General features: G+C 40.1%; 1 protein-coding gene across 6 annotated transcripts in view; it reads right to left on the bottom strand.

Annotated features, from left to right (window-relative positions):
- The window catches only part of ST3GAL6 (ST3 beta-galactoside alpha-2,3-sialyltransferase 6), a 93,821-nt gene that overhangs the window by 12,410 nt on the left and 66,414 nt on the right, over positions 1 to 14,997 (bottom strand). For 5 of the 6 annotated variants that reach the window (XM_053309576.1, XM_053309574.1, XM_053309577.1 and 2 more), the window contains 5 exons: positions 12,585 to 12,688; positions 10,865 to 10,928; positions 6,723 to 6,821; positions 3,939 to 4,128; positions 1,233 to 1,370 (listed from right to left, as the gene is read on the bottom strand). In XM_053309576.1, the coding sequence (XP_053165551.1) occupies positions 1,233 to 1,370; positions 3,939 to 4,128; positions 6,723 to 6,821; positions 10,865 to 10,928; positions 12,585 to 12,688 (595 nt within the window). The remainder of the gene's footprint in view (positions 1 to 1,232; positions 1,371 to 3,938; positions 4,129 to 6,722; positions 6,822 to 10,864; positions 10,929 to 12,584; positions 12,689 to 14,997) is intronic. The other variant, XM_053309573.1, reaches the window with a different exon arrangement.

The following is a 14,997-nucleotide window of genomic DNA, read 5'->3' as shown; positions in this document are numbered from 1 at the left end:
CATTCAATTTATATCCTGCCCTTCCTAATGGCTCAGAGAAGTTCAAATTAAAATCAAACACACATAATAAAACAATTAAAATAAAATAAGACATTTAAAGCAGATTAAAACTCATTAAAATTTGTTAAAATATTTTAACTAATGTTTTAATTTTTTCTGTTGTAATTTATTTTTGTTTTGTTGTAAACCACCCAGAGACCACACCAGTGGGGTGTAGTGGTTAGATTGCTGGACTAGAACTGGGAAGCCCAAAGTTCAAATCCTGATTCAGCCTTGAAATTCACTGAGTGACTATGGGCCAGTCACTTATCTCTTAGCCTAACCTACCTCATAGGGTTGTTGTGAGTATAAACATAACCATGAACACCACTCTGGGCTCCTTGGAGGAAGAGTGGGATGTAAATGAAAAAATTAAAAAAAAGTTAAATTAAAACAATAAAATTAAAACTAGATATAATTAGAAGGAAGGCTAAAAAGACGGATCTACAGCTCTCTTGAAGGCCTCCAAGAAAGATAATCTTCTTATAATCCTCCAGTTGTGTTGTAAGCTGCCTAGAGAACAATTTGTTATGGGGTGGCTAACAAATAAAGTTGTTTACCACCACCACTACCACAACAACAACATCTTTAGATCACAGCTGGGCAAACTTGGCTCTCCAGACGTTGAATTACAACTCCCATCATCCCAAGCCACAACAACAGTGGCTGGTGGCGATGGGAATTTTAGTTCAACAACATCTGGAGAGCCAAGTTTGCCCAGCCTGCTTGAGGTGACCAGGCAAGGAGACTGTTACATACTGGAAGATATAATTATTTGTTTCAGGCTTTTAATGTATCAATATGACTAACAAAGTTATGTGTGCACAGGCAGGTTAATAACGCTTGTGGGCTAATTTTCAAGGCTGCAATATTGCTTGGGCAGTAAAATAAGTGTGGATTTCTCAACGTATACCATGTGCATTTGTTTACTCTTACACAAAAGAGAACCGTATACTGTCATCTCATATATTGTAAGTACGGTATCTTGTACATAGCAACACCCTTTAAGGAACAAAGCCACAGGTTTACCTTAGCTCCATCTTTAAGTGACCATTCCACTATAATAGGAAATTGTCACTATTCTCAATACCATGGAGCCTACAAGAAGCCTTCCAAGGCAACATGGTAAGGATGACTCTTGTATACCATTGCCTTGGCAGTTATGCAGACAATCAGAGTAAACGAATACTTACTTCTAGCTTGGAGAACTTTGAGGGCAAATGAAGCCAATCATATGCTGTTCTTCTAGTGATAGCAGGATCAAGTATTCTGATTTGGCTGGATTTGTATATCATTTGCAGTGCCGGTTTCTTCCAAAAAGCATTAGTTCTCTACAGAACATGCATTAAAATTTAAAAGCTGTTATCTCTTCAACACCTTGAGCACTCATTGACAAATAATGTAACAAGAGAGGCAAATTAATTCTGCGAGCAAACACACCAGTGGGACAGAGGATGTAAAAAAGAAAGCTCACATTGTTGCTTTTTAAAATAAGGTAATCTCAGGCCTTGGTCTTGTGTCTCTCATTCTCTGAGAATTAACAAAGCAGTAATACCAAGAACTAACACACATCCTGATGATTTTTCAAAGAAAAATGTATGAGTAATGGATTTCTAGAGCATGAAGCAACTTGAGAATAATGTGTTTTCATAGCCACATTATAAAAGAGCTGCAAGGTCAGAGCAGGCCAAAAAGGTAATACACTGTTCTCAAAGCTGTACAAGGATCTGAGAACTTTTTCAGAAAATATGGTGCCTAATTTTATATTCAGGACCCAAGAGGAAACTCTCCTGAAAATCAACTGGAGTGTCATTGAGGCAATTAAAGATAGCCTTTCCTATTCTGGCATAATTTCATCAATCTAGCATATTGTAATGTATCTTCTCTATCTATCTGGATTAAAGAGCATTTTAAAAAATCCTCATGGGCTCCAATCCTGAATTACACTGACTTTTGGAATTTGACTTTTGGAATTTGACCTTTCAAATTCCACAGGAAAACATGCCACATTCTGGTGATCAACAGAAACCACCAATCAGAGCTTCAGTGATGATACTGATCAGGCAGTTTGCTCAGCTCGCTGATGCCTACTGCCTCTTCTTTCTGAATTAGATACAGGATGTATTGCTTTAATCAGCTCTGTGGCTTCTGTGCTCCCCCCATGTTCAGGCTGGAGGGGCTGAGAAAAGGGGTTTCCTTTTTCACAGCAGCACTTTTTGCATTCATTCTGCTCTTTTGCAAGGCACATCCAAGATGATAATTTTGACTAATAACCTTTTTAAGCGGGTAGAAAAGAGTGAGTGGGGGGATATACACACAAGGAATGCAAGAAAATACTGCTGTGTGCAAACATTCAAAGCAAACATGGAGGACAATGTGACATGACTGAGCAAACACACACTATGAACGTGAGACAGTATGCACAAAGGCAGAATGCCATTCTGTCTAGGTGAAGGTTTTGCTCCAAAACTGTGTATATAGATAAGTTTGCTCTTAGAGCGTTGATCAAGGGAAGGGGCATGTATGATTATGGCCACCACTTTCACTGATGCTTGCCACTAGAACCGCTTTGCCACAAGCTGATTTCCTAAGTACTTCCAGGCTTTACCTCAAAATCATGAAGAACCTTCACTTTTGAAGACCAAGTTGGAGGTGGGGAAGGGTATTAGAGCTTCTCTCACAAATATACACGAGTGTATTAGTATGTGTGTTTGAGAGAGGGAGGGTGTGTGTGGCTTGCTTGTTGTTACTTTCCCTTCCCATATCCCTGCATTCTCCAAAATAAATAATCTCTAGTCCATCATCAGGGGTTGTGATCAGGACCAGGGCAGGGAGAAAGTGCCAGGCCATGCCAATCACTCCTTCACAATCAGAACACATGCGTGTGCACAGAGATATTATTCTATTTGTTTCTCTCTATCCTTCTCCTCTGACACTGAGTTAAATCTGAAGTGAAATAGAAGAAAAGGTGTTCCACATTACCACTATCACATGCCCTCACAATGAGGAGTGGGATGGAAAATAGAGTTCTCTTTAGCTTCTCTGACAGAACTGCCCTCTCAGATGGTTAAAGCCAACCACCTGAGAGGGCACCCACCAACTGCTAATGGATTCCCTAAATTATGTTTCACCTTTTCCAGTGTCCTAAAGCTTTAACCATCTGAGAGGGCAGTATATCAGAGAAGCCCAAGAGAACTCACCAGAACAAGCTGACCACCCTCCTGTAACTCCTACATAGGGATCACTAAATGGAACAGGCAGCAAAAGCAGCTGAAGCCGCTGGTCCTTATATTCACTCCCAACCCACCATAGCAACACTGCTATAAACATCAAACCTGTTGCCAAAATGAGATGAGGAAGTTGGTCCAAATAGAAACTAGCTCAAAGGAGCTGGACAAATCTATTTAACCCAGTTTCTCATATATACAAGCACCATAAAAACAGAAACTAGGGGTTTAAGGCCAGACACTTCCCCCTCTTTGCTTTAGAAAAATACCTGTGTCAAGGAATCCTGATTCTGTGACTCATATATATTATGCAAGTTAGCATGTTTTTAATTTGCACAATTTTATTTTTTTATTTTGCACAGTTTATTTTCATCATAAAGAGGTGCAAAAACCAGTGCAAGACAGCTTGCACAGTGGAAAGCAACACAAAATCATGTCTTTCCTTATCTTCTCTTATCAGGACCATTGCTCACAACTGCTGCCACTCCCTCTCCAACACTGCAGTCTGGCTCATGTATCCCTGCAATTTAGGCTTTATAAACCAGTCAGTTCCTAAACTTTTGTTACATTCCTCACTCCGAATTAGTAGCAGAGAGTTTGTACACAGTACTATACAAGATTGTGGGAAGGAAAAGTACGAGAATTGGAACCCAAAAAATTAAATTGGCTTACTATTAAACGCTGACCACTGAGCAGATCCCAAAGCCATTTTAAGTCATGAGGCTTGAAGACAACAAGAACTGCAGTTGTGTTAGGGTCATAGTGAATTGGATCTGAAAAAACAGACTCTGGATAGAAGAGCCGAAATGTTGTCCTCCTCCCAACGTCTTCTTCATAGCCTACAACAGGGCCATTATTCATTCTATAAGGGGGAAATACACACACAAAATAGTTGTTTACATGACAATAAATCCCATTTTGCAGAAAGCCATCTTAGCTCAACAAGCTGCAGTTCAAGCTACACAATGAGCCGAGGTGCCGAGTTTTGGCCATCCAGCTGTTGTATGACTACAGCTCCCATAATTTTAAACTGTTTAAATTGTTTTACTCTGTGAAATTGCTTTATTCTAGGAATTGTTTTTGTTTTTATTCTGTGGAAGTGTTTTAATTGTTATTTTATTTTCATATTGTAATTTGGATTATGTACACTGCCAAGATATTACATTATATTTTTATGAATGATAAGGCAAAAGTTTCCATTTACATGCAACAGAAAAAAACATGGGGAGCAAGACTATTACACTCCTCTTTGCTTCTGTTATAGGTGTGTGGCGTTTGGTCAGGGATGTGTGTATAAAGTTTATTTTCAGCTGTTTTTCACCATAGATGTTACTTTGGCTTGTATAAGTGTACTTCTATTTCCACTGCCACCAATCTTATGATGAAGCATCTGTAACTCTGTTGGTTTCTGATAACATGGCTTTGCAGACGTGAGGAGGGTTTGTTACAGAAATAACTCAGTCAGATGTACTTAAAAAAAAACCACAAGAAGAATATTTATTTAAAGATTTTATCTGAGGTTTGTTTGTTTCACTGCTGATTAGTAGTGCTGAAATCTTGCTTGGTTACAGAGTTGATGATTTGAACTTCTCACACCACTTCATTGCTTAACCCCTGCTAACTTGGCAAAGAGGCACCTTTTAATGTGGTGATTCTCTTTATTTAGCAGAGGGAGAGTAACTGGCCCTATCCACTCGCAGCACAGTACCTCCAGTGACTGTTGCTGGTGTCTATCTTATGTTTCTTTTTAGATTGTGAGACCTTTGGGGACAGGGATCCATCTTATTTATGTATTATTTCTCTGTGTAAACTGCCCTGAGCCATTTTTGGAAGGGCGGTATAGAAATTGAATTATTAATAACAACAACAACAACAACAACACAATATATAAGGCTTTTCACCTTTGAACCCAGTTCCTTCCCAGAACTGTACTTCACAACCCCATCTTTATTACAGACTGTCCTAATAACCCAGACCTTTATTTTTTAGACTGTCTTATCCTTTGAGTCTCAGAACTCCTCCTCTTTAGGACTGTTCCTACCCAGACTCAAATCTCCACTCTACTCTGTACTTCACTTCTGTCACTCTCTAACTGCCTCTTATTATTGACAGCGCCAATTTGCATAAAAGTAGTCCTGCCCCATTTCATCACAAGGCGTATCAAAAATGGCTCTTTAAAAGAACTTGAAAGAAAGTGCAGCTTTTTCAGACACTCCATGCAATCCATATTCTCTATTCTGAACACCTGTTCTTCCAATAGTTTCCTCCTGCACCACTTTCTTCATTCTTGCCTACCTCTTAATGTGATCTTGTGGCCAGCACTGATTGCAGTGAATTAATCCTTGCCAGGAAGATGCCTTGCTTGAAGCCCAATTGATCTCCTCCATATGTTGTTTTCTCACTCTCACCCTCCACATTGGAGATACTGACTCCCAACATAACTGTAGCAAACTCCCTTTGCTATTCCTATGTCCCAGATACTCCGTATTCCTGTTCTTGTGCTCCTTCTTTCACACTGGCCCAACCATCAGATGCCACAGTGGTTTTTACAAAGGTTACAAAGGTTTTTACAAAGGATGATATGTCCAAACAGTACCATCCATCACACAATTAGGGACACGTTGAAACACACCACTCCTGTGTGGTACTTCATTTCCCATAATTGCGTGTGGAACAGTGCACCTGAAACTCGCCTGCACCAAAATTATGAAAAATGGGACAGCATGCTGCGAGGGTAGCAGGACATACATGTCCCAGTCCATAATTGTGTGGTAGGTGCAGCCAGTCAAACATATTGTTCAAATGGGTTCAATATAAAACATAACAGGATACAAAACAGAAAAATAAAACCATTATAGAACTGAAAGCTGAATGTCTGATTACTAAACCACTTATTTTGAACTAGTTATCACTTTTTTTGTTTAGTGATTCAGTTGTTTAGGGAATGAATTATGTGGGATGGGAATATGTTAAGTTGCATGTTAAAATGTTTCTGCTACTGCATTTCTTCATAAATATACCTGTTTTATATTCTTACATTCTTGTGAGCTCAGTTGCTGTTTGTGCCCTCAAGAATCCATGTGTTAAAAATACTGTGTTTGTCACGGGTGTGTGTAATGGGGGGGGGATGATGCTTAACTTGCAGGGGGGCCTCCAGTGGTGGGATGCCTCTGAAGGCATTTAGGTCCAGACTCCAAAATTACCTAAGTGCACCTCTGATTCTGTATAATGGTTAAGCCCCCCAGTCATGAACTTACTGGGTTGTGTTACCATGTTTGCTCCGAAGCATGGTTGCTACCACACTTCATACCACAATAGCCATAGGCAAGCTGATTTCTCTCAGCCCCAGAGTCTTCCCCCATCACCATCAGTAAAGTGAGGAAAACAATATTGGCCTATATAAACATCTATTAATTCAACACTAAACCTTGCTATAACGTGAGAAATTATGTTTACCTGATTACCACATCATAGGAATCAATTGTCTCTCCTAAACTTTTGTTTCGAAGGACACCACCATTGCCAACCACCACACACTTCTTACACGATGAACTGCTGAACAAAGAAATGAGGTTTTATTAAAGCTCTGAGAAGAAAAGTTACTTATTTGGGGGGAAACACTTAAATACAATGAGCTTGGAATATTGTTAGCACAAAGATACAAAACAGACATGGAGAAAGCAAGAAAGCAAGTTAAAAAGAGGAAGTAGATTGTTGCTGATAAGGCTGCGGCATGTAAATGAACTGAGTTTAAAGAATTACAGGGGCTTCCTTGTCAAGAGTGAATCCTGGGGCCAAACTAATTACCTGAAGCTCTCCTGCTGGCCTTCTGCTCTTGAAGCTGCTTTTCAATTAAAAAGCATTTGGAAGGCAACACATAAAGCTCCATATTACATGGAGTTTGAGCCTCAATGTGAATGCAGTCATAAGACTATGAAAAAATTATGAAGGTGATTAGAGACATATCAGCTGATCAAATGAATTTTAATATATTAAATTTGCATAAGCACGCATATCACTAAAATGATCGTTTTAAAGAAAGAAATTTAAAGAAATTTATTCATAAATGATCTAGAAGCAGGGGTAAGCAGCGATGTGGCCAGATTTGCAGATGATACCAAACTCTTCCGGGTAGTGAAATCCAAAACAGATTGTGAGCAGCTCCAAAAGGATCTCTCCAAACTGGGGGAGTGGGCGACAAAATGGCAAATGCGGTTCAATGTTAGCAAGTGTAAAGTGATGCACATTGGGACGAAAAACCGCAACTTCAAGCATATGCTGATGGGATCTGAGCTGTCGGTGACGGACCAGGAAAGGGATCTTGGGGTTGTGGTTGACAGCTCGTTGAAAGTGTCTATTCAATGTGCAGCAGCTGTGAAAAAGGCAAATTCCATGCTAGGGATCATTAGGAAGGGGATTGAAAATAAAACGGCTAACATTATAATGCCCTTATACAAAACTATGGTGCGACCACACTTGGAGTACTGCGTACAATTCTGGTCACCACATCTTAAAAAGGACATTGTTGAACTGGAGAAGGTACAGAAGAGGGCAACCAAGATGATCAGGGGCCTAGAGCACCTTTCTTACGAGGCAAGACTACAACACCTGGGGCTTTTTAGTTTAGAAAAAAGACGACTGCGGGGAGACATGATAGAGGTCTATAAAATCATGCATGGCATGGAGAAAGTGGAGAGAGAGAGATTCTTTTCCCTCTCACACAACACTAGAACCAGGGGTCACTCCATGAAATTGATTGCCAGGAGGTCTAGGACCAACAAACGGAAGTACTTTTTCACACAACGTGTGATCCACTTGTGGAACTCTCTGCCACAGGATGTGGTGACGGCCAACAACCTGGATGGCTTTAAGAGGGGTTTGGATGACTTCATGGAGGAGAGGTCTATCAATGGCTACTAGTCAGAGGGCTGTGGGCCACCTCCAGCCTCAAGGGTGTGCCTCTGAGTAACAGTTGCAGGGGAGTAATGGCAGGAGAGAGGGCACGCCCTCAACTCCTGCCTGTGGCTTCCAACGGCATCTGGTGGGCCACTGTGCGAAACAGGATGCTGGACTAGATGGGCCTTGGGCCTCATCCAGCAGGGCTGTTCTTATGTTCTTAAGGCATGCCAACTTAGTTCTTAGATTGTGCATGCCTAAGATATACAACAGGTATCACCTTCAAAGAGACATTCCTTCCTCCTATGTCAGTCAAGGGGGAAATATCTCTTCTATAATGGTGCCTGTCATCAACTGTTCTCAAATTAAAAATAATTGACATTTAAAAAAAATTATGTTGCCTAATCAGAGGGGCCTTTTTATTTCATTCTAAATTGGTTCATATAACTGATTAAAGGTACAGCCCTATTAATTAAGCAATACCAGTAGTACATCGGTTTCTCTCTAGGGGTACAAGTAGAGTTATGAACCTCTCCCATTGTACCTCTTTCTGTGTGTACCCAGATACATACGTATAGGAATCTCCCTCCCTGGCAACAGAGGAGAGTTAGCTTGGCTAACCCAGAAGGAATCCCCCCCCCCTTTATGGCCCAGTTCATCATCTTCTCATTTCTTCCTTGAACAGGGAGTGCTTGTCACTCTTAAATACTGTACCTCCTATATTATGGCCAGCTAGAATAGGTCCCCTACACACAGATATACCTCATGATGAGAAAGCCCCTTCCCTATAATGCAGTCTTATGCAAGTTGTGTATGTGGGTGTGAGAGTGAGAAAGAGAGTGATTGGATCTGTACCAGACATGTGGGATCACACTAGAGAAAGAGATAAAAGAGCCTATGTAGTATGGCAGGATTTTGTGACTCAAAAGATACTAATTTACAATGGTAGGGGTGGGGGTGATTCCATTTGCTAACAAAGGTCAGAAAGAGAGACAGGATTTTCCTACCAAGCAGTAGGATCATATCTCTTTAGCTACAAAACAATAGGACACAATCTGTGGGCCAGCACTAGTGCATAGGGAAGAAGCAAACAAAGAATCCAATCATCTCAACAGCTTATCATAAGAGACATGGAAACCTAAGCAATGAAACCAAGATAAAGATGAGGCTTCTTGAATACAGAGTTTGTACAGCCACACATTACCTGAGAAACAACAGAATGTCCTTTCGCTGAAATAACAGCTCAATTAAATGTCTGTCCTATGTGTGCTAGGTACAGCCAAATCTTAACAGAACAGTTTGATTTGTACATGGGGGCAAATGGTTTCTGACATTGCATCTGTACTGCCCCCACCCAAATTTATGCCCCACTGACAGTGGAGCCCACATGTACAGCGCTGAGTCTCTCTCTCCTTCTGCAACAGTACATGTGCTTAACCTTTCCCCACCTCTACAGTGAAGCCTCTCCCTATCTTCTTCCCATGGTGGGTTCCTTACAGAAGCTCCTTTTGCTGCCATCCTGTCCAGCTCCCTCATGAAATCTTCCCTCAATGGCAAGATTAGTCATGTCCCTGAAGCTCTACAAGTATCCACTTATAGTATAGCCCCAATATTCCAAAAGGAGTAATTCATCCCTTGTTACTATTTTCAAAGACATATAATATACAGATGTTATATGTATACTATACAATGCACATAAGCAATTTCTGTATACATTTTACTAGATGCTTAACTGCCAATATAAACATACACACTGTTAACACACTTCCTTGTCATCTGTGGCTGAAGCATAGTTTTCATTTGCTGAATTGTGAAAAAGAAAATGTCATGCATTTGCATATGCATTGCAAGCAACACTGGAAAAGCAGACAAGGGGAACCACACTATACAAGGGCTTCCCGAAGCCAAATATTAACACTTGGAACATAGCAACTGCTTAGCCAACACATAGCACCCTCCCGTTTCCTCTCCACTCTCCCACAGTAAGAAACCATCTGCAAACATTTTTGCATTGCACAACTCTTAAGTTTCATCTAAAGCAGTTTCCCTTGCCCCACTCTCCACCAGTGGAATCCAGTCATATAACATCTTCTTCTGAACTCCCAATGATATTTGAAACGCGCATTTAATACAATGTAACCTTGTCTGCATTAAAAGTGAAACCATTTTCAAAAGAGATGTTATGATGCAGGTTTCACGTGAAGCCATGACATTAAGCAAAGGCCCATTCAAATGTTATGTTCAACACTTGTACGAGTGTACAGTGTATATAGGTATGATCTGTACACAGGTACAGTCATGCACATGTTATGTTGAATGAAGGTACAGAAGTACACTTCCAATCTGTACCATGCATTTCAAGGGCCTGTATCCAGCTTCACTTTTTAAATGAACACAAATACATGTACAAGTGTACAGACATCTATACACTCGTACAGCATAATGTCTGAATCGGGCTCAAGTTTACACTATCTGCCCAAACTTTGGGGGGGGGGAAAGAAAATCAAGGTCAGTTCATAAAATTTGCATTTAGAGTTCAGCTAAGCTATATGATGAGCAATGTTGTTTAAGTCACAAGCACATTTTAACTGTGCTCCCAATCTCAGCAAAAGTAGTGGAAATTACATTTGCCCCAAAATTCCACATTTCAAACCATCATTGCATTTTTAGCTGAAGGTTGGTAATAGCACAAACAACCTCACCTGTCAACTTCTCTGAAGAGTCCACAGCTCTGCAACCTTGAAAGAGCAAGTTGAAAATACTTTTCTGCAATAAAAAATTTAAAACCCCTATTTAAAAAGGAACAGATTTTCTTTTTTCAGCTTTTAGAACTCAACACTCAACACAGCTGCCTTGACTGCTTTTTTTTTTTTAGCCAAGGTGCCTGTAATCTAGACTCTAGTGTGGGAATCTAATCTAGTGGTAATCTAGTGTGGGATTTTTTTTAAATTCCCTTTTCATAGCTGACAACAGAAAAACTCTCCTGAGCCTATTCACCCTAGATGAACAATGTGCAGGAGTCACTGCTTCATGGATGAACAGGAAGAATACAAACCTCTAATACTCTTATTTCATTTTAATTGAAAGATATTCCTGGAAGCAGGACTGGGAAGCAATCATACATGAGCCTGCCAGCTGGGTATTTGGTACTATCTGAGGGGCAAAAGCTCATTGTGATTTTTAACAAAGCCTATACTCCTAGACACCTTAAGCCAGGGATTCTCAATGTGTGGGTCCCCAGATGTTACTGGACTTCAACTCCCATAATCCCCAACCCCAGTGGCCTTTGGTTGGGAATTATGGGAGTTGAAGTCCAATTACATCTGGGGACCCACACGTTGAGAATCCCTGCCTTAAGTGGTGCAGCAGGGAAATGCTTGACGAACAAGCAGTTCGAATCCCTGCTGCTACTATATGGGGCAACAGTGATATAGGAAGATGCTGAAAGGCATCATCTCATATTGCATAGAAGGAGGCAATGGTAAACCCCTCCTGTATTCTACCAAAGAAAACCACAGGGCTCTGTGGGCACCAGGAGTTGAAATTGACTCAACAGCACACTTTACCTTTACACTCCTAGAGATGGAAAATGAGAGACAGAATTGCAATACTTTCTGCATGTTACCATGCTTTTACTCTCCTGACCATCGGGCCTGCAATGGCTAAATCTGCAATGGTGTTTGAAAAGCTTTTAAACTTTTTTAAAAACCACAAAAAACTACTATAAAATTTTATCAGTGTCAAAGGAATGGAAAGGAAAACTGGTAGGAGTGTCTTCCAAAGATTACTGCATGGAGAGAATATGACAATTTGTTCATAATTGTTTGTGGATAGGAATAAAGAAGGGGTGATAACAGAGAAAGCTGTAGGAGCAGCAATAGTTGCCCATTTTCCATTTCTATGGGAGCAGACTTCCCCCAAAATCACCATGAGTATTGGTTCCAAGATAGGCAAAATTTGTGAGGCTGGCTCATGGGCTACAAGCTATCCATTTCCTCCAATGTACTTCTGATGTAGAGCCCAACAATTCCTTTGGGACAATTCTACACATTTCCCCCCAACAAGTTTCATCGGCAGTTCAGATGTTTATAGCAATCTTTATAGTACTGCCCTCACCCAAGATAGGCATGAGCCTGCAATATTCAGGCAATGAACTCTTAAGTACTCTGACTTCCAGGTAAATTATGCAGCACTCCCAATACTGACCAAAGTCTTACACAATATCCCATATGAAGAGATAGAGGGGGTAGAATCAGATTCTTGTCCAATTTGCTCCGCAAACCGTTTCCCAGTTTACCATACTGTCTTTAACAGCAGCACTTTCAAAAACAATGCACCCTTAATAAAAATGAAAGAATTCTTTTCATAGTTTACCATAACATAACCTTGTATATAACACCACCAATATCAACAATTACTCACCTGCTTTCTTTATTCCATAAGGTAGTTCAATCCTGTGACTGCCATGGAGTTCAGACACATCCAGAAAATTATTAAGGCACAGGAAGGGATACAATGTATTCACTCTTGGAGGAAGAAAAGGAGAAAGATCTAGTAAGAATTTTTGTCAGACATCCTATGTGTGGACACATGGCATGAACTGGTACCATCTCATGAATCTGAGGGCCAAACTAGATGCCACATGGCAGATCAATGAAGAAGCTCTCTTATTTTGATCAAAGCAATTGTGGGGAGCACTATTCAGTTTGGGTATGCAGTGCTTGCAGCGGAGGTTAACACTTCCCCCTCCTATTTTCCTCAACTGATATCTCATTCCCAAGAATGTTTGATTTCACAGGATAACGCATACAGGCACCTATATTCTATGGGGCAAACAGCAGCCTCAGGGTACAATTTAGACTGGAAAAACAGCATTGGGGGCAATGTTAAGCCAACCTCCCAGCCAAGCTCAATGGTCCTATCCTCTTCCCAACCAACACTTGTCCTTTTAAAAGAGGAAGCAGATACTGGCCAAGGAATACCCATGCCATGTATAGTTTTGCTAGGATGTTAGCTTGTGTTGTCCTGATTACAGAAAGTGAAAACAGGAACAATCCACAGAATGGAGATGAGGGACAAAAAGCAGTGATTATGTAAACTAACAATACTGCAGTTTGAAAATGAACGCAGCTGGCTGTTGTGCTCTCATAGCAAGACATGTGTTTGAATTAAGGTGTCCAAAGATCTAAAGCAGAGCTGCACAATTGCAGCCCTCCAGTTGTTGAACTACAACTCCCATCATCCTGAACCACAGTGGCCAACAGTCAGGGATGATGAGAGTTGTAGTCCAACAGCAGCTGGAGGGCCAAAGCTGTGCAGCCCTAATCTGAAGTGATAGTAATTAACATTTATTTAAGTAGAAGCAAGTAAAACATATTTCCATATTTGAAAGGCCTGGGTTCTTAAGAACTTGCAAACCTGTTTATCTTTGACATTGGCTATAAAATATATCTGCCTCTCTTGGCACTAAGCTGCCAAGTATGCTTATACTGAAATTTCTCTTTAGGTTAAGACCATCTTGCCTTTAAGCAATAAAACCTTCCCAGAAAGGATAAAACAGTATGGATCCTTTTGGGTCATCAAAGGGTAACTTCCTGTTATCAACAAAGATTTCAGTCTTGAGGTTCTCCTGACTTGATTTGGATTACCAGATAAAAAAGGAACAAAATATGCAAGTAATAATTAGATGAAATACATAATTTAGAAATAACATTCAGAAACTGTTTTAATATGCTGCTTCTTTTATCTTCATTTTCACTCTATGCTGTTTTGCATATTTTAATAAAGAAAAGGCATTAAAACAGTTTTACAAAACACAATGACTTCTTTCCTTTTCTTCATTACCCTCCTTCAAGTTCCTGAATAGACAAGAAGCTATTAACTTTTACCTAAAACATCTGTGAAAATATTTTAACAAGGGCTGTGGACACCAATAACCAAAAGATTTAGGTCTTATGCATGAGGAAGAGGAGGAGGAGGAGAAGAAAACACTCTTGACAAATAGAATTATGGTCTTTAGGAGCATGTATCTTTTACACACACACACACACACACACACACACACACACACACACACACATTGTGCATACCTATTCACATACTGCATGGCTAAAAAGATTACTTGGACAGTGAGCCATGAGCAGTTTTAGTGGGATGATTGAAAAGCCATGAATCTGAATGAAATACATGCTGAAAGAACATTATATGCTGTAGGACTGGCTGGAGAACCAACGAATCTTTTGTAGGAGCATAAAAATATTTATGGAATAATACGTGTCCAACCTGCTATGAAGTAAGTATTTTCCTAATAAGTAAAAGTTCTGATGAATGGGAAGTTAGTGAGTAAAAAACTGCAACGGGTTTTTCATTGTTGCTGGATGAAGAGCAATGCTATAAGAGAAAATATAAAATTGAAGAGGACAAGATCTGGGTAGCCAGGGAGATTGCTTATGTTGATTTATGTCTACAGTACTTTCATTTTTCCCCAGCACCAGAAAAGGCTTAAGAAGCACCATTATGGTCCTTTATGTTTAAAGGTCTGTTTACACTGTAGCGAAATTCTGCTATGTAGCCATCAGAGTGTGCAGCTCCCTGATTGGCTCTAAAGGGAGCTCAGACTGCTTATGAGACTGTTGCAATGTTGTTGTTACATTTGGTATTCTTTTAACTTACATTGTTCTGCTACTTGTTCTATTGTTACTGTAATCTTTTGGTTTTCTCATTGGTCAATGACCATAAGTAAAATCTGAATTTTTAAAGTTCTGTTGAAATACATGAGCCTTGCTTCCCACTCACGCCCAACACCAGTAAACAGAAGCACACAGCCAACTTAATA

Source organism: Hemicordylus capensis, chromosome 3 (genome assembly GCF_027244095.1).
Source record: "Hemicordylus capensis ecotype Gifberg chromosome 3, rHemCap1.1.pri, whole genome shotgun sequence".
Classification (NCBI taxonomy): domain Eukaryota; kingdom Metazoa; phylum Chordata; class Lepidosauria; order Squamata; family Cordylidae; genus Hemicordylus; species Hemicordylus capensis.
This window is presented reverse-complemented; position numbering and strand designations above follow the sequence as displayed.